Raw genomic sequence first — 22822 nt, 5'->3', positions numbered from 1 at the left:
TGCTAATTTGTTTCTTTATTTCAAATGATAGGCAGAGCATTTGGGGGGGGGGGGGGGGGGTTAGAACAAAGCCTGTAAAGCGGAGTGACATTTGTTGTTTTTTTCGTTCAAGCGTTGTGTTGGACAGGAGAAAAATTGTATTCCAGCAAAACTCTTTGAATTGAAATGCAATCCTTTTTACTTTCATGATTGTTCTCCATCCATTTAGTTTCGGAGTCACAAATTGTCACCGATGTTGATCTGTCTTGCGGCGATGCTCCCATTCATCTTTGCGTGCTTTTTTTTTTTTTTTTTTTGCACTCTGCCCGTGCGCTTTTCATTTCTCTTTTGTATGTTGTTGTATTCTTCATAATCTCTGCAGGGTCTGTTTGTGTCTTTTCTATTTTCACCCGCTAGTTTTAAGCCTCTTTGTGTTTCCCTAAAGTGCATAAGAGGGCGTTTTTTTTTCTTCCCCCCCCCCCCCCATCAGGGATGGAATATTGCAGCAGCAATTCTTTTGAGATTATGCTGCGCCCGACCATATTTTCTGTCACATCTTAATCCGACGGCTGCGTTAATCACGAGCGCAGATTTTAGAAACTGCAATTCAGACATTGAAACCTTCGTCATTTGCTGAGGTGACGGTTGCCGGGTCGCAAGGTGGCATGCGTGCGGTTTTCAGAATCCATTTTCATGCTGGGCGCTTGCCAAACACCATGAAAATGGATTCGGCGTGCTCCTTCACATTCTATTTGACCGATGGCCAAGAGTCAGTCGTCTTTCTGTTGGGAGCGACGGGAGGAGGAGGAGGAGGGGGAGCGAGCTCTGCACACGCTCGTGACACGTCAGCACGGAAGCTCCTTTGAACAAAGCTGAAAAATCATTCCAAGAGCCAAACGTCACTTTCAAGTTGAAAACATTTAAGATGTTTCTCTTGCCTGGGATGAAGCGGCGTCAAGCTGACCTGGACAAAGGCACGAGCGGATGACGACCGACAGTGCCGGCGGAGTCTGGGACTGACTCACACTTTCTGATCCCATTTGACTGCAAAAAACAAGAGGTCACTGCAGATGACTTTTTCAGCTTTTTTTTTGTGCGCGTCTTTCTTTTAGATATATTTAATAATTGCCGATTTGATATCTTAATTGTATGCCCATATCTCTCTCAACGACGTATTCTTCCGCTGCCGCTTCTTTTGCTCTGCATTTTCGCGCTTTTCTCTTCAATGAGATATTTTCTTTCACCAAAATGGGACTTTTGGGAAAGCTCGAGACAACATCAGCATTTGTCATGATTCCTTTCATTTTGACAGGGATGGGAATTTTATTTTTAACTTTAGAGGGGTGAACATATTCCTTTTTCAAAAACGGTATCTGTACATAAAAGTTGACAAAAGCCTTTTGACGTTTGCTGCGTCCGCCGTGCGGTGCAGGCGCGCGGGAATATTTGGCCACGGTCATCGCCGAGCACGGCGCCGCCGTTTGCTTGCGTTTACATTTTCTAATCCGGCCGCATCGAAGCTCACGAGAAGTCCTGCAACCAGAGGACTCTCGTGACTTGAATCTTTCAAATGGTGTCATTGATTTGCACGTTTCTCTGAGCGATTCCAGCCCGTCTCGTTTGTTCTTGTCAGACCGCCAAGAGGGGTGTTCCGGGCAGACAAAAGAAAATCCCCGCTTTGATTCATTTCAGGCTTCCATTTGATTATTTTGCTCTTGAAGGAAAGGGAAAAAAAAAAAAAAAAAAAAAGAGCAATGCCGAGTGATAGCGCTAGGCAGGACCGGGCGCGTTTCCCAAACAGGGAAGAACAAGCACACACTCGCTCACAATGAGATTCAAGCCGAAGCGCGCGAGCGGGCCGGCGCTGGCTGTACAAACGCGGCGTCCAAAGCAGATGGTGCAAGGAACTCTGTGAGCGCCATGACCACGTCTTTGCCAACTGTGTTTTCCAAAAACTCGCTTGTTTTTTTTTGGGGGGGGGGGGGGTTTGTGAGTCCAACAAGATTGAAAGAAGATGCGACATGGGCCCTTCTAAGCGGTGGAGTCAAAAGTGGGTTCAAAATACAAAGACGGCGACGCGAAAAAGAACGGAAGCGCCTTTGGCACTGTGAGCGGGGTCAAAGGTTGCGGCTGGTGGACGCTTAAGAAATGATCCCAACTGAATGAATAATTGCTTTCGCATCTTGCGCGCGCGCACGCGCGCGTGCGTTAATCCCCTCAGTTTTGCTGCTGATTTCCTTCGTCAAGCGTGAGAAAGTAATTAATCAGATCTGAAATGAGATTCTCAAATTAATGCCGTGGTGTGTGTGTGTGTGTGTGTGTGTGTGCGTCACCGTTTTAGCCCTAATTAATTCTGACAGGCAAATGATGTCAGTTTGCAGCTCCTCATCAGTTCTTCGCCGCGCACCGTCTCCGTCTGGCTTTTCTCCTCACTTTTCGGCCACATCTTGGACTTCCGTTCTCGTCATTTTCCTGATTAGACAGACGGACTTGATTAAGTTTGATCATGTTTCGGTGCTTCTCATTCCGGTAAGTATACTCAGAAATAAAAAGAGTCAAATGACGGTAAGGCGGGCAACATTTTGGCATCGCACATCAATTCGCGGTCCGGGAATAGAGTCGCTTTCATTTCATTGTGCAAAGCGGGCTAATTGGCTGTCAGTTGGCGAAGGCGGAGCTGTCAGATTCACTTCCTGTTTATCGCAGAGAGATTCGGGCCGCGGCGGGACAACAACAGCACCTGCCGGATGCTTTCGTTCCGTGTTCAATACGATCGCGATGGAGCGTTCGTACAAACGATGGGAGCAAAGACGAAGGTCTGACCGAAAGGTCTGACTGGTCATGTAATCTAGCGATCGACTTTATTCTTTAGATGAGTGCCCCCCCCCCCCCGATCGTTTTTGAGTCACGGAGCGGTTGAGACGAGTGCGTTCTGTTCCTGGACAGGCAAGCTCTTTTGGGTTTTCTCCGGGTACTTCGCTTTCCTCCCACTTTCCCAAAACACGCACGGCAGCTCGATATTGCGCCGAGATGCGATCGCGAGCGCCAATGGTCGTTCGTCTACGCGCGCCCCGGCGATTGGCTGGCGACCGCCTCCTGCCCGAAGACAGCCGGCATCGGCGGCGGCACGCCCGCAACCCCCGCGAGGACAAGCGGCTCGGATAAGAGATGCTTGCATCATAAACTTGAGAAAAGATGAAAATTCGGAAGATCAATTCAGAGCTTCCTCCTGGCCGCAACCACGGCTTGCGCGCCGTGCCAAATATACACGAGTCGTAAGGCTCTATTCCTGTAGGGCGTGCACGTGCATGAAAATAGCCTGAAATTATTCTTCTTCTTTTTTTTTTTTTTAGATCCCCCGATTTCAAAATTGCATATAAATGCCGCGAATGAATAATCAGAGCTCATCAAAATACAGCAAGTCAACTGGCGGGCTATTACACACAGGTGAACGCAAACATAAAGAGGCACTGAGGCATCCCACTCATGATTAAATCAAGAGGCACCGCTGGCGTTGGCGCGAGACGGCAGATGGATCAGACCTCGTGTGTCTGGAGCCCAGAACTGAAGATGGAGGCGGGGGTAGATCGGGTCCAGCCCAGAGCGCAGCCTCAGGATGGCGGCGCAGAGGTCTTGAGTCAAGTCGCAATCTCTGGACTGACCTTTTTTCTTTCACCCCAATGGCAAGATTTGTCCCAAATTGTAGCTTAGCATCGAGCAAAGAAAAGTTGGCATTTGACTTTTTAGCGTCCAAACTCCTCCGAGATTCCAAATGGAAGACTTTTAAAGAATTTGTCCTTTTGTTTTGCTCTCCATCAATCATCTGGTCCGCATTTGCGAAACACGGTAAGCCCTCACCAAAACGGGACCGCTAGCAGATTTGAACTCATGGGCGAGCACTCATTTATTTTCATTCAATCTTTTTTTTTTTTATGTATTTATTTGTTTGTTTATTTATTTCCTTCTTCTCTTCAAAGACTCACAAGCTGTACTGATTTTTTATTAATATTATTTATGTAATGTAATATTTTTATTATATATACAATATAAATATTTATATCATATTATTTTCATAATATTATCACTTTTTATTTTTGTTGTTGGTGTATTATTTTGGGCTGCTGTGACAGCACTTTACCTTGCTGCGGGGATGTTCCCATTCTGCCACAAAACCAAAAGTGAGGTCCGACGCTGATGCGAGCTGATCACGTGGGTCCGGTTGAGGGGGGGGGTCGTGGCTTTGTGCGAATGACCCCCTTCCAGAGGGAACTTCATGAACCGCAAAGTCGTTGGCGTGTTTGGACGAAGTGAAAGCCCGGAGAGAAAAAAGTTGAATAAATAACCCGCGTTGCACTTCAGTTTCATGAAAGGTTGTGGCAAACGCTTTCAACACCAAACTAAATTATGGGGAAGGACCATTCCACGTAATTGATCACAGAAATGACTCGCTGACATTTTACCACTTGTGGGTTGAAATGTGTGTTGCTGTTCGCTAGTAGTTAAAATAAGTAAATACTAAAAAGATTGTTTGTAGTAGCCACAAAACCTCTCTCTTACATCATTTTGCTTTCTGTGCAGGATGTCCCCTTGGCTTAAGCTCTCAGAATGCATTCAATCAGTACGGTAATAAAATAAACAACATATTTCTTTGTTTAGAGGGCCCACCGTCTGGGTAATTGCCATTGTCACCTTTGCGCAGGCTGCGAAATTCGCTGCTCCTCTGTGAAAATGGATTGAATTGTAAAATCACGGAAAGTTGAGCAAAATAAGCAAAAGGGCAACTGTTTTCAGAATCATTTCCTTAAGCGTGTGTGCGTGTGTAGAGTAGAACAATGTCTATTGTGTTCCTGGCCAATTTCCCCGTTTCTGTTGTGTGGAAGAGCAAGTTGCCAAGGAAACGGCATAATGAGAGCAGACCTAACTGACATCTGCCATTTTTAAATTGGGCAGAATTGTACCAATTCTGCAGTCGTTGTCGGAGTCCTGCAATTCTAGTGAGCATTTGAATTTGCACTGTTGCCATAGCGAGAGTACTCGTGTTGAGTCTTTCAGCGCGATAATGTATTTCGATGCTCTTTTGGACCCAGAAAATGTCAAAGCTGTGTCCTTGAAGTGCAATAATTTGATGGTATGAATCAGCTAGTGACTGGGAAATGGTTTGACACAATTTGCTGGCAGCTCATGAAAACAGGATAGCCAGACTGTGTCAAAGTATTACAAGTCAACGGGAGCACTTAACATCGCATGTACACCGTGACTATAACTGGAACCAGTGGAATAAGATATGTTGTAAATACCTGGCCGGATTTTCTCACGGCAGAATGTATGTACAGCATGGCATCAAGCGATGCCTTTATTTGAGCTTTCTTGGTGTATTAATGTCACCCCTCTAATTTTAGACGTACATTAAAATACCATGACGTCAGCAAACCAGTATGACACCCTTGCTGTAACCGACCCCCGTTTCGAATGGGGTGGGCTGGGGACAATGAGATGAGCAATCTTGCATACTACTTAAGGAATCTCCCCTGAGGGGGCCCAAAGGTTGACATGATACCATGATGTTGAAATGGCATGGGACTACTTCAATATTTCGTCACCTTCTAAAATGAACGGCCTAAGTCACACACACCTTCGTACAGTGCTTTGCAAGTTGAGGTACAACAGAATTCGCAAAAAGTAACGGTACCAAATTGACCAAATGTGCAGCGAAACGCGGAGGTGCTGGGGCAGCCGAGATTTTCGAAGATGAAGCGATTTGGACAAGAGAGTTCCCCCCTAGCGTCGGAAATGTTGTGTGTGCGCTATGACGACAAAAACAGACGAGAAACCGGTTGAATCATTTGAACGAGTAGCATCCAAGTGATCAAGTGGGAAGCGTGAAAATGCGCCCACCGAAACATGAGCAGTTTAGTCGCTAATGACGAGCCGGCAGCCACCGGATAAACGCAGCAACAAGCCTGGCGTCTTTGAGCAGTCACGTTTGCAAGTAGCAGTGATGCTAACTTTCTTTGGCCCATAGTTACAATACCCGTCACTGTTATCACGGTAACAGCGCTGCCTGTCACAGGAGTGCAAACCCGGAAGTATGTTGGCTTTCTCTCAGGAGTAACAAGCTGGCTTTTAAGAAGCTGCCTTTTGAGGAGCTGGCTTTTAAGGCTGCTCCTTAAATTTGCCAAGAGGACAAATTTACGTGCGCAAACAAGTTAGAAAGTGAAAAGAATCGTTTGATCCTGATCATATGCATAACAGTAAACCGTTCAATCAAGGCTAACTACTGTATTTTATGCAAATGTTGGTTTAAAATGTGACAAATAGAAGAGAGGACATACCTTAGCTCTATCCATTATTTGGGAAAGCTGTCAGATGAGGTCACGTTCTGCATGTCGTGGGATTCGTTGCTTTCCTCTTCTTCTACTATGCTAAAAAAGTGGTAACAGGGTTGCGTGCGTGCGGTGGCACACGCGTCGCGTGAATATTAATTATGATTTCAAACATTATGACGTGGAAAAATAGGTGACTCTTCCACCTTCTTAAAAAAATACATTCTTTGAGCAGACTCGTGCAACGTTCATGTCGCAATCAAAGACCAATTTAATGCAATGCTGACCTCCAGTGGAGGTTTGTAAACTGCCGGTGATGATTTCATGTACGGCAGTCTGCATTCAAAATATATTTTGGGGGTGGTGGGGTCTGTCACTCACGATAAAATGATCCATGCTACTTGATTACTTTAAAAGGCACTCGATTTTTCTTCATCGTTGTATTTACATTTATTTCCATGCACGTTTTGTCATCAGCATGCAGCTGACATTTGCATCCAAAAATGAGTACATAAACAATGATTTCTGTATAGTTGTACTACTACTGATACAATCTCTCATGAAACGCCGAGCAAAGCGGAATCGCAGCTTTGCAGATTATTCCTTAATTTGTCCTGTACAGTCATAAGTCGAAACTCATACAGTTATGACTATAACATGTGAACAAAATATATGATTAAAAGCATGGTACAAACTGTTGGAAGTTTTATTTCATCGTTAGCATCAACATGGTTTGCAACACTACAAATGTGCAACGTCCGGCCGTGACAAACAATTTGCACTTCTCAAGACATTAAACGGCGAAGAGAGATTCATCGCAAATCGATTTTAGATGGATTTAAACTGCGTCAACGATGCAACCGATATTGAAATTTTGTAAAGATCATTTTCACGTTTCACTTCTGGCACGAACAAAACACTGATAAGGCAAAAAAAATTTTGGTTCAACAGTTTTAACTATGAGTTAATTTTTCAAGTTTTTATTTTCATTTCAAATAGTTTGTAACAAGGACAAAACTCAGGGGTTAAAACCATCTTTTGCTGAGAAAATGAGTCATTGCTTTTGTTGGAGGAAAAAAAATTGAAGCAAAATCAGGAATTGGAAATCGATTGCAATCGGGGCTTGCGCGTGAACGGTGACGTCCCTAACACCGTGCACACGTCGTGATTCTTCCCTCAGTCTCCATTTTAAAGCTGACCTGGAGCACATTGGATGTTTTCTTTTTCGTGCGTTGCGGTCACGGTGAAGCAGAATGAAGTTCTGCGAGCCGCTGCCGGGCATTCTGAGATCGCCTGATCCTCTCCTCCAAAAATCCTCGCTGATGCTCGTTCCTCTGATCCAACTTGACTAACCACTGCATCCTCAGCCTGGAGAGAACGGAAGAGAGGCCTGTTGTACACGCCCACGCCGCAATCGTTGCCAGTAGGACACGATCAATACGGCCGGTTCACACTTAACCTGCGATTGGAACTGGCCAATGAAATCGCTTAGCCCGGGGCCCCCCCCAACCACCGGTACCGGGCCCGGGCCCATTTGGGACCGCTGTTTGGGGAGAGATGGACCTGTGAGCAAATTCACTCACTTAGACGTGGTGCGAACTGGTCCCAAATCCATCCGTTTTTATTTTTTTTGTTCGTTTTACTGAAATCCCTGTTCACCGTTTCTAAAGGACACATCTTATTGAGAAGCGTTTGCAAACGTAGCGAATGTTGTTGTTTTTTCCTTTCTCATCAGGGTTCAATCAAGCTTGCAAAGATATCCGAGAGCCGTTCACATTTTTTACTTGTCGCAACATTCGCTACGCGCGCACAAGCTATCGCGAACAATCGCGAGCAATCGCCGCTCGGTCGGGTTCGGACTTGAGGAGAGGAACGGCGGCAAGACTAAAGCCGGCATTTCCCCTGGTACCGTCCATCTCGGGTTTGGGCTGGGATTAATCGGGCAGGCATCTACTGCAACTTGAGCTGAGGTGACTGCTGCCAGGCATAATTAAATTGTAAAAAAAAAAAAAAAAGGGCACACATCAGTACGGTGCCGGTGTCTCGATCCGCGTTGCGATGTCAGTGAAAATCTGTCATCGCGCACCGTCACATCTCACTTGATGTGAATCATTCTACTCATCTGTCCTCGGATATTCCCACTGATCTGGGGGATTGAAATGGATGGCCAGGCGGCCCTAATCAACATTCCCAGGCTACTCCGTGTTGACAGACAGGCGAGCTGTAAACATCAGCGAGACAATTTGGAATGAAAGTTGGCTCTCGCTACAACGAACACAACGTACAAAGCTTATAAAAGAAAAGATCACCTCGCCAAAGAGATATTGGAATGCCGCTGGAACACTCGTCAGCTGCTTCTTTCCGTACCGGCACCATTTTAAAGAGTGACAATAAAGCCATCAATTATTTGAGTTGCGTCGTATATTTCGGATGAAGCTGCATGACAAATGAGAGCTGCTTCCAATATTTCTGTTTGTTATTCAAGCGTAAACCTATGTTATTAAACATTATCATTTTATGTTTGAGCATCATATTATTTCATGTTTAGAATCCCTAAATTATATTCTGTGGTTTAATAATTGCTTCGACATGTTTTTATGTTGATAGGTTCTGATTGGCTGTTGAAGTAAGAGAAGCAGGAAGTGATGTGAGTTACGAGGGTGCGGACGTCTTTTTTTCCCCTTTTAATAAAATTGCATTTAAAGGATTCCATCTCTCCTTTTGCCGGTCGTAAAGCAGAGCTATCAACTAAAAACAACGAACCCCTCCATTTACACAAGCAAATAAGACCGTTTGAAATGTAAGACAGAAACAATGCTGCTTCCCATCACCGAAAACAGTAAACCCAATTGTCAACAGATGAATCATTTTCTGACGGCGTCACTCAAATCAGATTATTATCTTTTAACGGAGGTGTTTTTAGTGCGTAGTGCTTGTATGAGTTGACACACCGCGCAAGTGCGCCAAACATAGCGTGCGTTGAGCGTCTGCTCGAGTTGCTGACTTTTCATCAGAAGTGGCTTTCCCACTTATTCCCAGCGCTAAATGTAGCTAAACAGCGAACCCCCTAAAAACTCAAACCCCGAATCCCCTTAATCTCCGCAACTGGAGTCCATTGGCTTCTTTCTCACGATCCATCCTGACCAAATTGGTGCCGATCGTCAAAACCAAACAGCATTTTCGACGTGTGTGGTTGGGTGCCGACCTTGTCAGGGCGCTGCTCTTCCTGCGGCTTTCCTCCTCGACCATCTGTCGCATGTGCCGGTCGATCCTGCGCTCCCAGAAGAACCTCAGGTTCTGTTTGTCGTGGATGCGAGCCACGTTCATCCTTTGGCAGCAGCCTGTCAAAGCAAGATGAATTTACGCCCGCTTTGTTTCGAGTTGATTTCTTTGCAATCTTCGACCGACTGGTTGAATGACTTACTGATACTTTCCAAGGAATTGGAGTCTTCCTTCCTCCGCGCGCTGCCGTGTCTCACTTCTCACTATTCTTGCGATTCATCTTCCCTCATCCTTTTCTGTTCTTTTTTTTTCCTCCCACCGTCAGCCTCTCTATTCCTGTCTTTTAACTCCACCCCCACCAAATCTTCGGCATTCTCTTTCATTGTCTCTCACTTGTCATTCGCTGCCACGCCTGTCATGAATACAACAAATTTTTTTTGTCGGCCCCCGCCCCCTTCCAAACTGCCTACTGTTGCATTAATATCATTCATGTCTGTGAAGGCTTTGAGACATTCATTTCATAGCCTCTGGTTTTTACCCTCCAGATAGAATTTTTTTTCGTAAAGATACAGTGGCTTGCCAAAGTACCCCGGCCCCTTCTTTCGTTAATCCTTCTGATCACTCAAAAAAAAAAAAAAAAAAAAATCCATTGCTGTTCATAACATCGTAACCACTCCCTCCAATGCTACGTGAAGCTTATTAAATCTTCTCCAATCCTGCCCCCCCCCACCCACCCAATCAGAAGACCATTACGACATTCCGCCACCAAAGAGATTGGGGAGCTTCCAGAAATGTCACGTTGCTCGCGGAATTCTTGCTTCGCCAAATCCAAAGACTTTTTCCCATCTTTGGAAATCCAACCCTGGTGAGAAGCTTTCAATGGAGATTTTCGCTGAACCATGAATGATGAAAACCTTGTCGGGGGTTCTTAATAGGATCTGTGGGTTTAAGTCACCACTTCATTCTTGGCGACGCTGCTCGCTCGCCCCGAAAGGTTGCTTAACAAAAGGAGGATTACAGTCATATTAGCGGGAGATTTATGATGTTCAAAACAACTGAAAAGCGCTCCACCCTCTCTGCCCACCTTCACCTTTTTTAAGAAACTTTGTGGCCCAAGTCAAATGTCATTTTTTGTTGTTTTTTTTTTTGGTCAGGTCATGGGCCGCTGACAAATGGATGGCGAGCCGTAGCTTGAACACCGCACTGGGTGTCATGGACGGCATTTGTCATTTGGATATCTGCTCCTCAGTTCTGAGATTCCAGATTGGACTCGTCTCGTTTTACGTGTTCTCCCTGTGCTTGTGTGGGCTTTCTCCTGGTACTCCGAACCCCCGCGCCGCCCCCCCCCCCCCAGCCTTCCCAAACATGGAAGTTAATTGAAGACCCTCAATTGTGCATCGGTGTGAATGCGCGTCTGTCGCTATTTGCCCTTCCGATTGGCTGGCAACCTGTCCAGAGTGTCCCGCTTAAAAAATGAAGGATGCAGCCGTAATTCACACGATTGTGGGCCACATGTGACCTTTTGCATTTATTCGTCATTATTGAAGTAAAGATAAGACCGAGCGTGCCAACAAGCAGAGCAACAACTGATGCGCGTGTTTAAGATAAGAAGGCAACAGAGATTCAATTCGAGCGCCATCACCAAACTGGAGATAAGAGACTTGTCACTGAAAATTAGATAAGAGGAGGAGGAAGGGACGCCTGCATGGGGAAAGAGCTTGGAATTTGGGAAATGCTTACTCTTTGAAATACTATTAAGTGTGTAAACAAAACAGAAAAAAGTCATAACTGCCAGTAAGTAGTTCTTACACTACTTTGTATTAGTGAATGGGGGTTTTTTTTTGGCTGGCAATGACCTCCCTCCCCGCCCCCCCCCCTCAAAAAAAAAAAGTTGGAAAAGATGTGACGCATGAGGGACAGTTGAAAACATTTTCTTTGAAAATTCTTCGGACGCAGTGATTTATCCCTTGTGCAAACCAAAGACAAAAACTTTTTATCTTTCCTTCACGAAGAAGCAGCCTGCAACATAAAATATAACGGAATGAGATCATTTTCATCAAGCGTTTTTTTATGTACCGCCGTCTCACGGGTAAACGCGCACAAATTTGGATCGTGGTTGAATGTCTGGGAATAAACATTGCGTGTTCACTTCCGTTCACAAAGGAAATTTTCAAAGCCCGTGATTGAGAAGCACTTCATAATATTAATCGCACGGCCTTGCCTGCCAAAAATGTCCGTCGGCGTCACCCGGCAGCTCCGCGGGCCATAAAACACACCAGTCGCTGAACTTTATGGCTACTCATCAGGGTTTGAAAGACTTCACTCATCAGGAACAACGTCTGGCTTCCAGTTTTCCAGAGATGCTTTTCATCTTCTGCGAATGACACTTTGAATAAAATAAATATTTTTAAAAACAGATTTGATGCTCGGACCGCTGCGGACATCCGTCGTATCTATCCGGCCTTGATATCGATCTATCCGTCTCCCTTCATAAGAGGAGACGCAGTAGAAGCGGCGTCAGACTCAGCACGCGGCTGTACCGAAGTACCCCGACAGCAGACGAACGGTACCACTGCACCTCCTCGGAGTCATCTGGAAACGACACAAACACACAATTTAAAACGTACATCGAGCGATAATCAACTGTTCTCATCGTAGCGCCGTGTGATACGACTAACTTTAGTGGTGGAAAAAGAAAGAACTAGCACCTAACCCGGGCACTGGCCCGGAACTAGCGTGAGCGCATACGTGTGGGAAAAGGGGAATGAGGGAATGAGCTTATGGGCTGCTCGTGGGATGCAAACTGGGAAGGTTTGAAACATTGCCGTCTAACTACCGCATGTTTATGCCTCGTCGACACACAAACGGAGAGAAATGCACTTCAGTTGGGAGCTTTGTACTTGGGAAAGCAACAAAGTCCGCCCGACGCGCTGCGCACCAAATAATAATAAGAAGAAGAATAATGTGTGGCGTCCATACCGCAGTCTTTGTGGAAGACGCGGGGAAAGCAGTGCAGCAAACCGTACCCACAACGACAGTATGAGCAGCCCTTGCGCACCCATTCGCCATGTGGAACCGGACCACAGCGCCTGAAGACCAAAGAGGAGACGAGGCATCATTTCACCGATGCCATGATTTCAATTACATGCAAGAAGCGGATTTCGGTGATTTCGACCATCATCTGGCTTTTCTATGAATGTGAAAAAAAAATGGCATCGTTAATGACTTTTCAAAATATGATACAGCGTATTTCGGTATGACCGAATTATGTGAAAGTGACATTTGGCCTCAAGTATCTCTGCGAGGGTGTCGGTCTCATTAGAAGGTGAATGGAAAATGTGTTGAGAGCGGTAATTCGGCTGAGTGTGGGTGCTTTTTTTTTTTTTTTTTACATTACCTGATGCGCTGGTTGTACTCGCAGCTGCGACCAGTAAAGAAAGGAGGACAAGCACAGAAACTGCCCAGAATGCAGGTTCCTCCATTCTTACAGCAGCTTCGACTCTGCTCGGCGCCTAGAAAACAAAGTGAAAGTAAAACTACACTTCTGCAGGATTTTTTTTTTTTTGGACGTTGTTTCACAAAACCATCAAAAGAACCAAGATTTAGGGAAATCTGTGTTCATTTTGTGTTTTCAGTTTTTTTTTGTCCCAGATCTCAGATTGGGCCCCTCCGTGTATGTGTGTGTGTGTCTGTGACGTAATCCATTAACCACACACATACACGTACACAGAACCACACACACACACACACACACACATTCTTGGGGTGCATCTGTTTTACGTCAGCAGACAAACACAAAGAGTCTGAACAAACATCTGAAAATAACAAAAATACACTAAAACTCCCGTGACTGTGTGTCAGCCTATATTGTGGGTGGAAACACACGTGCTTTGAAGTGTGTTTTGTTTGCCTCGGCGCATGTAAAAAGTCTTATGCGATATCTTTATTTCACAATGTTGATTTAAAAGTTGGGGGGGGGGAAAAAGTATTGTCAGTCATTAATCAATTAACACAGCAACAGAAAACCGTCGGTCATGAGAAGTCGAGGCCGTGTGACAAATGTTGCCAACGCGCGGGCAGGTTGGCTGCCGGCGTCTGTGCACACGGCGACTAATTGGACAAACTTACTGTTGGTGAGGCCGACGAAGGGCATGACGGCGTTGGCATCACGGTGTTTACGGTCCCCGTTGTTTGGCAAGTTACCTTGGGCAAATTGATCAAGGAAGTCTTGAGAGGGCTCCTGGGATTTGACCTCGGCGGGGGACAACAGAGGAAATGGAGGAGTCGGGCCTTTGTGGCACTCCTCTCCCATACAACCTAAAAAAAAAAAAAAAAAAAAGCATGTCAACCAGAATTTTTTTTTTTTTTTTTTTACTAACCTCTTACTTATCCTTACGCTTTTCTTTGTGGGTCCTAATCCTTTTGCCAATTATTGAGTGTGTTCGTTGACAACTCTTGCAAGATTTCGGTTAAGCATAGTGAAAAATTATAACGATAATACTAGATAGAATAACAAGGTCCAGAGCTGTACTTGAAGCCGTGACGCGATGGAAAAGTACCTTTGCCGAGTAAAGCACAAGGCGAACCACACACACCAAGTTGTACTTGTAGTTCTCGCGCGATTCACGACAAATCGCTGTGCGGCGAGCAAAATAAATACTGGACGGCGAATGGACGACAAAAAAAAATGAATGCCACAGACATGGTGCCGAATTATAACACTGACCTGAATTACGGAAAGCAGCAGAGGAACCGAGACAGATCAGAGCGAAAAACACAATCCTGCAAAAACAAACAAACAATTTAAAAAAAACACATAACGGAATAATTACTGAGCAGCACTCGCAACAACAACATTCGTCACTGTTTGGTCGGTTATTTCAGACTCACCTGCAGAGAAGCATCGTTGTATTTTGAGTAGAAAAAAAATGCTTGGGGAATGAAAAATGGGGGGGGAAAAAATTAAATCCTCGCGCTATCTCGCTCTGGCTTGGCTGGGAATAAAATACTACAAGACACGATTCACCACAGCAGAAACGAGCATCATGTTGCATTTGCCGTCCGGTAGCGACAAATGCAATCGTCTTTGATCTAATCCTGGATTTGGGTTGAAATGAAAATCGCCTCCGGCGGGGCGGAATGAGGAAAAAACGAAATGAAGTCCTCCCCCCTGAGGCTCCTCTCGGCGAGGAGTCTTCCGAGAGTGTGAGGCTCACCGCAGGTGACTCTCATCCAGGTGGAGGCGTCCCCCCCCCCCCTCCCGGAAGTCACGCCCACCGCCCGTCTCGCTCTCTCTTGCTGCTTTGGCCCAATCAACAACAACAACGCGAGAAACTCGTCAAAGTGCCGAACCGAAAGTGACCTGGATCGTCAGCCCCCCCCCCCCACCGATATTGCGCGTAAAACAATACGGAGACGCACAATTCGGGTTACCATCCAAGTGACAATCAATCGACGTCATTTCGATTCAAATGTATCTTTCATATATTTCTTTCCTTTCCAAAGTTCACTTTGTGTTTTTGTCGAAAGCTTGAAATTTTGACTGCCCCCCCCCCCCCTCCTTCATACATATGGAAATGAGCCTCACTCGCCCATTCGGCTATTCACACGTTAAGTAGGATGCCCACCACCAGGAAACCCATTTTGCAGCATATAAATCTTTTTTTTTTTTTTTTTTAAGTGTCTCGACCTTCTTAAAAGGATAACAGGAACAGATATTTCAGGTCAAGTTTAGATTTGAAGGTTGCTACATTGTGGTTGTTTGTGAACGCCGCACTGACGCTTGATCAAGTTTTTCCAAATGATTTTATTTCAAACCAACGAGTACCGTTTACAGTACTGTATTGTAACCTTTTTATGTAGACACCGTATTTAACATATTCATTTATGCTGCTAAATAGCAAAAAGCATTTAATGTCGCTGTGCGTAAAAACAAAATTCCCAAAACAACTTTTTTATCTTGTTGAATCTTGATAGGGTACTGAGCACATTCAAATATCAAATGCGTATTATTAGACGCTCTCTACAGCATATAATTAGAATTAGAATTTCTAATCAACCTCAAATTATCTTTGGTGTCAGTAGCGGTGCTTTAAAACTGGCAATTTAAAAGCATTTTTTTTTTTTTTAAAGGGTTTCGGGTCCAACCACGAACAGCATTTACTTGTCTCAACTGGTCGGTGACACAAAAAAGGTTGGGGACCACTGCTCTAGAACAACAAGGCCACGTACTTGTTTGTTAAAAGATATTATTGGCTAATCAATCTTAAAAGATGATGATTATTCCATTCCATTTCCGATAATCTGAACATAACGCTTATGTCCTTGTTTTCATTCTTTCTTCGACTATACCAACCCCCCACAGCCTAAGTGACCATTGAGGGGACAATCAAGAGGTGGAAATGGGTGTTTTGTAATCTGTGCAGCATCACAATGTAGTCTGATCTCATGCTAATGCACAGCAGGAGCACCAGCAGCATGAAGGCAAAGCTCATCTGAAACCTCCAGGAAATCTCCATCCGAAAAGCTAAGCCAGGAGCAAGAAATGAAACGCGAGAGGGTACGTGAAGACAAAAAGAAATGCACCATGGGGCCGGAGGGGGGCCGGGGGGGGGGGGGGGTTACTGCTGTGCGTACAGTTGTGTGACTTAGGCGAGTCAAGGGGTGTACGTAACATTTTTTTCTTTTTTTTTCTCTGGGGTTGCCCTCATCCTTTTCGTAATAGTTTTGTTCTTGCTCGCAGGCCGGAAGCGGTCGGCGGAGATCCGGGGTCGCAAAAAAACAGGGCTGCGTTTTCCCGTGCTCGGTGTGCCGTTATTTTCAAATACTTATTATTTATTTTAGATCTACGATGGGTAGAAATAAAAAAACAAAGAAAATCGACATTGACTTTTAATGTAACAGGAATTTGTTAAGTAAAGTGACATGCGATTTCAGCGAAACACTGGATGCGGTAAAGTGCTTGAGCCGGTCTGTAAACTACTAAAGTGCTATTGAGTGTCGTGACTATTTCCATACTGAACGGTACGTCGTCATTGCTACCATGAAAAGGAGTGCGCAGAAACTATTCAGAAGGCAACTGTGGCAACGAAATGTAAGTTAAGACACAAGGCAAAGGAGTATCTGGAGCTTCTTCGAGCTGTCCCTTTTGCTTCTGAGGCTGATATCCATGGGGGCCTTCCACTAAGGAGTCCGTTGAGCTCAGGTTGTAGGAAGGGTTGAGACGTCCATCCTTCGGGAGAGATGAAGACAATGGTGGTGGTGGGGGGAGTAGCGGTAACTGACACGGAGCAGCGGCGCGCCGTGCGGTGAGGTTTTTAACTGGCTCGCTGAAGCATCCGTTTCCCTGGTCGGAGCGATCCAAACCCGGGGCTTCTGATTTGCAGTGCAGCTCGGGAATCGCCATCAATTCTGCCTCAGTGTGATGACTCATTTCCACAAAAACAGGACGGCAACTTTTTTTAGTCTGGGGAGGGGGGGGGGGGGTTGACAAAGCGATTCACACGAATTTCACAATGGGACAGTGTGAAACACTTTCCTGAGACGTTTGTCAATGTCCACGACTATACTGGTTTGGTTCCCCATTGCCCAATTAGGTTATTTAAATGTCATTGACATTTGTTAGCTCAACTTCACGTGTAAGCCATAACCTGTAAAAAGAATGCTTACCAGTGATGTCATCCACTTGTCCTTCAATACCGGCATTGGGATCGGAGGATAGACCTTCAGTTTGATACTACAAAAGGTAACAATGGACAAGCAATATTTGAAGGCGCAAGATGAGTGTCGCATGATGCGAAACCGTGCTATGCTCCTCACCATTCCCAGTTTCTGTAGCAAAGGATAACAATCAAGCAGAGGAGGACAAAAATAGTCGCGATGGTGATGCCGACGGCCTTGATCAAGTTATCAGCTGGTGGAAGACAAACGGCGCGGATGAGGAACCAGGGAGGAGTGTTCAGATCGATGGGTTCTTTTCATCAATATTTTCCATGCACTTCTAAGCCAGTTTCTCGCCAGCGACATACTCAGTGAATTCAGGGTGACGGTGATGGACGTCGCACCGCATTGTCCAACGGTTGTATTTGCCTTCACCGTGAACGTGTACGAGTTGATTTGGAGATTTCTGGCTGTCAAGCTGGTGTCTCGAGGATTGTCTGAAATAAGAGAGAGTTTGACATTCTACATTCACACTTGGAAGCTGGCCTTGATCGGAACACCGGCCAAATGCGGATGGCCTTCCGCAGTGCCGAGTAACACGGCTCCCCCTACTGTCCATTTTAGGAAACGTTTTCATATTGATCACGTGCGTTTGCGCGTAATGGCGTAGGCGCGCGAGTGTGTGTAATTTTGCGTTCGCTGTGTCCATCTCAGAAACGCAATTGAGTTCCACATTACCGGTGCTGATATTCACGACGCTGCTGTTGTTTTCCCAATAGTATAAGATGTAGCCTTGGATGAAAGCAGACTGCTCTTGTAGGGCGACAGGATCCCAGGATACCTCAACATCCATATCCCTCTGTTTCCAATTCAGTGTTCTAAAAAGACCGTCTGGTATGACTGGAAAAGCAGAGGAATCGGGGAAACCCTTCACAAACAAAGTAAACATTTGATAACCCTTACATCGTTCACAGATGCCACAGGCAGGTCTTACTTTTTTCCTTGACATATCCTTCTCGTCTCTCAAGCAACACGGGAGCTCCGGGTGCGCAGCCGTAGATCGACAGCAGGTATCTGACGCCTTCGCGGAAATTTTCTGGTGGAGACGTAACACACAGCGGCATGTCATTCTGTCAATGCACCTGAAGATATCTGCAGGAACCTGAACTTACTTGAAAATATACCGACATTAGTTTCACTCGGCGGGACCCTCAACCAGTCGATTGTGCACGGCCCTCTGCTTGGGCACCAGTCCACAATGTAGCCACGGCTAGCGATCGGACTGGCGGACCAAGACAGGTCGAAACCACCGTTACTGCCTTGGGTCTTTGAAGATTTAACTCGACCACTTCCTGTCAGAAAATATGCCTTCAAAGTTAGTGAGGTCATAAGTTACATTAGTTACAGAGACCAACCACAATGGGGTAGGTAAAGAGATAGCTAGCTAGCAAGCTGGATGGATCGCTAGCTAGCAAGATGGACAGATGGAATTTACAATGATTTATAATTCGTCGCACACCTGTATTGAGGACAGGGATGGTGATCGTTGAAGGAGAAGAGTTTCCATATTTATTCCTGGCTGTAACACTGACCACATGTTCTCGCGTGGCATCCAGACTGAGCGCTAAACAGCGATTTGGGTGCAACACTCTGGATTTGTTGCGTCTCTCGGAGGTTGGTTCCCAAGTAACTTCATAATCTATGATGTTGCCGTGGCTTTGGTTAGCCAGTGGTAGCTACAAAAAGTGAATATTAGCCATTCTGTGAAGCAGAGCAGAAGCCCGCGCGCATGCGCGCGCACCAACACGCACGCCCGCACTTACTTTCCAAGTGATTATGGTTTGGCTGTCGTTTCCCTGCATCCATACATCGAGAGCGTCGGGAACTGTAGGACAATTAGGCGCAATCGGCAAGCGGAAAAAAAAAAAAACCCCGTTCGTGCGGCGCGCTCGTTTCATCTATCGCCCATTTTCATGAAATACCAACCATCGCCCATTGTGAGGAACTCGACACTTGAGCTCCACTCGCTCCACTTCCAGAGATGTTGAGCTGTTCCACATCGCATCGTCACCTTGTATGGCCAGTTGGGAATCAAGTCATCCAAGACTGCGAAACGAAGAGCCACTCCAAGGCATTCCCTCTAGGATCACAGTCAGGACAAACAAAGGTTTTATTTCGCGGTTGTGATCATCGATGCCTTTCTGACACTTGCTTTGTAAACTTACCACCGCGGATGTTTGATTATCACTAATCTTTAGTTGGCATCGTATGCTGAGATCGTCATACATTTGTATTGCCCAATTCCACTCTAATCTGACACTACTGGCATTCACTGATGAGACCTTAACTTCTTGGGGAGCAAACATGTGCACTGGAATGACACAAACAAGAATTTAATGAATTTGTGGATGATCGAATGCAGACCCTTTCCACGATCATTTATTATTCTTTGACTTTTTAAACGGATCTACCTCTTCTCATAAGGTCCGCTCTATCCGTGAGATTGACTGTACCAAGTTGGTTTCGTGCTGTTAAAGTCCAATTCCTCTCTCCAAAATCCACTCGCACTTTTTGAGAGCATCTCCCATCGGACCCCTCGGCACATGTACTGGAACACAAAACGCCAAGAGGATTTTTTTTTTTTTTTTAATCGGACGCGTGTCAAGTACATCGATTCACATTTTGTTTCATTCTTTCTTCAACTCAACCCAACTACATTGACAGAGAGAGCACTTTTAAAACAACCACGGCTGTGTACACAGAGCGAGAATAATTCAAACAACAAACCAACTGATTTTTTTACTACTTTTACTTTCATTTAAATGTTGAATGGAAAAAAAAATGTTGCAAACTTAAAAATGTGGAAGTTGAAAAGGACAATCTAACCGCTGACGATGACACACCGTCAGCACCATTTGAGCCCTTCTGTGGAATCAAGATGTCGGCCGTCCACTGCAGCAGCATCAGTGGTGGCGAGTTAAAACTTCACTACCGTACTTTAGATCAGGGGTGCCCCAATAGGTCCATCGCGATCGGCCGGAAAAAGCGCAGCGTAAATCAAGTTTTACAATCATGAAATCATACGGCCCCTCTTCAACTGAACAACTTGCTCAGGTGCAACCTTTCACAGAGGAAAAAGGGTTTTCAATACCTTCCAAGTAGTCGATAGGTCGTTGGACTCTTGAGAGCCAAGTGTGTGTTTCGCCCCACGGTCCACAGGCACTCAACCGATTGGAAATCACGAGTTTCACAGGTGAGATCGTGATCGGCGGGTGGGTCTGGTCAATCATCAAAAGATGTGAAAAATCAAAGGATTCGCCGACGACGCAATTCTCAGCCCCCTCATTCATCGACATCCCAATTTTAAGGAGGGGGAAGTACGCCGTGTCCCGCACTTACATCCAATGTAAGCACAAGCGCCGTTGTGCTCCGTTTGCGTTTCACAAATCACATTGGCGCCGCTTTCCACTGACCCTTTGATCAGGTCGACCGTCAGGGAATGCGTACGATTGCCGATCTTGCGACTGACCCAGTTGGTGCTGCTGTCTCCGCTGACATTCAGCGTTATCAAAACTTGGCCCGTCGGTAAAACACAGCAGAAGGTAGCTTGAGTGCCAACTTGAAACACCTTGTCTCGTGGATAAACCTCCGGCGAAAGGGAGTGACCGTTGCCTGCCGTTAGACAACGCAAGAACGCCGTGAACATCCGACGTCAACCAACCTGTGATCATGAGAAGCGGAAGCATTACGAACCGGGAATGATCCGCTCCATCCGCCACGGACTTGTCCGGCCTTGGGATCGAGACCTCAGCTTCAGTGTGAAGGGAGCACACTCCAGCGCTAAATGGGGTGACCAGCTCCAGGAATGAGGAGATCCCATCTCGTCTGGCCTCACAGCCACTTCCTCCTAAATAAACGGGCAACCGCAAGGACCAAAATGTTCACGTTTCGACTTCTCTGTAGCCTCCCGGATACGATGATGGCAAACTTACGTTATGTGCCGGCTCGTCAGCTATGAGCACCTCCAGCTCATACGTCAGCGTATCGCGCGGTGACGTACATGATGGGTCATCCTCCCATGTTAACAGGATGACCTGGTCCGAAGTGCTAACGGTTACATTCTGTGGTCCGCAGGGAAAAACACCTAATGGAATATCAACGTATGATCATGACAGAGAGCCATCCGTTCAAATTGCAGGGCAATTTAACGAGGGGTGTCCAGAATGTTTCCGTGTATGAAAATAGGTCATGTTTCTTGACCCCCCCCCCTCCCCCCACCTCGTTGGGAGGGTCGCTGATATTTGCACTGCCAGTCAAAAAAATTAACTTTACATTTCTTTGTATTTACGCTTGACAACATTTGTTTGATGCTACGCCGAAACTGCCACGGTAAAATGTGAAATGGAAGCACAAGGTGGGAACAAGAGCGACTGTGTGAGTGAACGTTTGTGACAAGCAAAGAAGTCTTAGTGACGCCGATGTGAAAATTCTCTCATTTGGAGTAAACGGCAACAGAGCCTGTTAAAAGCATGTCGTGTTTCTCATCGAATAGACAAGTTTGGGTTACTCACCGGCGTCTTTTAAACGTCCATCTTGCGCGCTGCTGCAGAACAGTGAGACAAGTAACAGCCACGCGATCATGATGCTGAGACTCTGTGGCCAAGATCCGTGGAGGACAACGTTTCAGTACATCTCCACACAGAGTCAGTGCAATTATTTGTCTTTTTCCCGAAGCCGCTTAGCTGTGGAAATTCATTTTTGTTTAATGTCACTCATTATCATTAAAGATGAAGTAAATCAAATGGTCTCACCTGAGAAAACGGTTCCAGAAGAATGAGAACAAATCATAAGGGCAAAAAATATACGGTATATATATATTTTCTGAATCCAGTTTGTCCCTGTAGCACCGCTCGGACACGCTGGAGTCCATTTGCTGGCTAACCTTCTAATGATTGTGAAATCCACGGGGATAGGAATGCAGGAAACGGAGAGGCTACTTTCTCGTAACCATTAGTCATAGTGGTCAGATAAAGACATGAACTCTCAATGCTCGGAAATGGAGAACTCTGTTTGCAGCGGGGTGGGCCTCAGGGAGGGGGAAAAAAATTTCTACGGGAGGAGTTAAAGGGATTTGGGGTAAGAGTAAATTGTGGTTGGGGAGATGCTAGTTTTCTTCTAGACATCCTGTCGCGGTCCCTCCGAGCAAGGCACGGAATATTGAAAGGGGAAGTCAAACCCCCGCCCCAATTCTTTACAACAATAAGTTCTATGCAGCCCTATTAGTCTAAAAACGGTTGGTGGAATATGAGTCTCTTCCAATCAGTAGTTGAGACAAGTGGCGTATATCATGTGATGGTTTGAATCTCGCTACGGATGGAAAGAAATTGCAATTGTTTTGCTTCTCCTGAACACGCAGCCCCCACCACCTCCGCATAGATTTCTCTCAGGGACCTCAGGTGACATTCCTCTCATTATTTTGAAGGCACTACCTTTGAAGTTGTGGTTTTGCGCATCTGACTCACTCAGAGTTTGGGATTCTGATTTCGACACCGGCCTTCCTGTTGTACTTTGCATGTTGCGTGGGCTTTCTTTGGATATTTTCCCAAGCACCCGTGACCACGATGTCCATTTTTTTTCTT

The 22822-nt window shown here is 45.7% G+C and overlaps 3 protein-coding genes and 1 long non-coding RNA gene across 6 annotated transcripts; all 4 read right to left on the bottom strand.

The window, feature by feature from the left end:
- On the bottom strand, positions 1–6512 carry LOC147191384 (uncharacterized). 2 transcript variants are annotated; one of them, XR_015103555.1, is made up of 4 exons: positions 6312–6512; positions 4118–4248; positions 944–2451; positions 1–851 (listed from the first exon to the last, which is right to left on the bottom strand). It is a non-coding gene; the product is annotated as an uncharacterized LOC147191384 (long non-coding RNA). The 2 variants fall into 2 exon arrangements; XR_015103556.1 differs by lacking the exon at positions 4118–4248.
- Positions 6513–6985: 473 nt separating this feature from the next.
- LOC147191383 (protein FAM240C) lies at positions 6986–10176 on the bottom strand. Its single transcript, XM_086135100.1, has 3 exons — positions 9727–10176; positions 9508–9643; positions 6986–7670 (listed from the first exon to the last, which is right to left on the bottom strand). The coding sequence occupies exons 2-3, from the start codon at positions 9627–9629 to the stop codon at positions 7541–7543; spliced, it is 252 nt and encodes an 83-aa protein (XP_085991226.1). The 5' UTR covers positions 9630–9643; positions 9727–10176; the 3' UTR covers positions 6986–7540.
- Positions 10177–10915: 739 nt separating this feature from the next.
- tdgf1 (teratocarcinoma-derived growth factor 1) lies at positions 10916–14768 on the bottom strand. The gene is made up of 6 exons (XM_086135090.1): positions 14415–14768; positions 14251–14306; positions 13653–13841; positions 12922–13036; positions 12504–12613; positions 10916–12116 (listed from the first exon to the last, which is right to left on the bottom strand). The coding sequence occupies exons 1-6, from the start codon at positions 14576–14578 to the stop codon at positions 12013–12015; spliced, it is 738 nt and encodes a 245-aa protein (XP_085991216.1). The 5' UTR covers positions 14579–14768; the 3' UTR covers positions 10916–12012.
- Positions 14769–16401: 1633 nt separating this feature from the next.
- On the bottom strand, positions 16402–22288 carry LOC147191381 (leukemia inhibitory factor receptor-like). 2 transcript variants are annotated; one of them, XM_086135803.1, is made up of 18 exons: positions 21995–22288; positions 21755–21925; positions 21176–21327; positions 20937–21090; positions 20583–20855; positions 20335–20461; positions 19655–19791; positions 19409–19554; positions 19170–19323; positions 19007–19068; positions 18703–18919; positions 18356–18535; positions 18178–18279; positions 17922–18083; positions 17552–17680; positions 17343–17436; positions 17193–17259; positions 16402–16989 (listed from the first exon to the last, which is right to left on the bottom strand). In XM_086135803.1, exons 2-18 carry the CDS (start codon positions 21822–21824, stop codon positions 16588–16590), a joined length of 2628 nt encoding a protein of 875 aa, XP_085991929.1. In that variant the 5' UTR covers positions 21825–21925; positions 21995–22288; the 3' UTR covers positions 16402–16587. The 2 variants fall into 2 exon arrangements, with proteins under 2 accessions (XP_085991929.1, XP_085991930.1); XM_086135804.1 differs by having other exon boundaries at positions 21755–21836.
- Between the last annotated feature and the right edge of the window lie 534 nt (positions 22289–22822).

The sequence above is a fragment of the Hippocampus guttulatus genome, chromosome 17 (genome assembly GCF_054856545.1).
Source record: "Hippocampus guttulatus isolate MCC_2025c chromosome 17, RoL_Hgut_1.0, whole genome shotgun sequence".
NCBI classification, from domain to species: domain Eukaryota; kingdom Metazoa; phylum Chordata; class Actinopteri; order Syngnathiformes; family Syngnathidae; genus Hippocampus; species Hippocampus guttulatus.
The sequence above is the reverse complement of the archived record's forward strand: the minus strand, read 5'-3'. Positions and strand labels throughout refer to the sequence as shown.

Bases quoted from the DNA above. Each gene is read 5' to 3' on its own strand.
- LOC147191381 (XM_086135803.1), bottom strand. From the start codon at position 21,824: ATGATCGCGTGGCTGTTACTTGTCTCACTGTTCTGCAGCAGCGCGCAA. The intron at 21,091-21,175 runs GTAAGTTTGCCA...CCGTTTATTTAG, and splicing joins CTGACGAGCCGGCACATAAC to GAGGAAGTGGCTGTGAGGCC. The intron at 19,069-19,169 runs GTTGGTATTTCA...ATTGTCCTACAG, and splicing joins GTTCCTCACAATGGGCGATG to TTCCCGACGCTCTCGATGTA.
- LOC147191383 (XM_086135100.1), bottom strand. From the start codon at position 9,629: ATGAACGTGGCTCGCATCCACGACAAACAGAACCTGAGGTTCTTCTGG. The intron at 7,671-9,507 runs GTCGGCACCCAA...CGTTCTCTCCAG, and splicing joins AAGAGCAGCGCCCTGACAAG to GCTGAGGATGCAGTGGTTAG.
- tdgf1 (XM_086135090.1), bottom strand. From the start codon at position 14,578: ATGCAACATGATGCTCGTTTCTGCTGTGGTGAATCGTGTCTTGTAGTA. The intron at 14,307-14,414 runs GTGAGTCTGAAA...TTGTTTTTGCAG, and splicing joins ACAACGATGCTTCTCTGCAG to GATTGTGTTTTTCGCTCTGA. The intron at 13,037-13,652 runs GTAAGTTTGTCC...TTTGTTTTCTAG, and splicing joins CTTCGTCGGCCTCACCAACA to GCGCCGAGCAGAGTCGAAGC.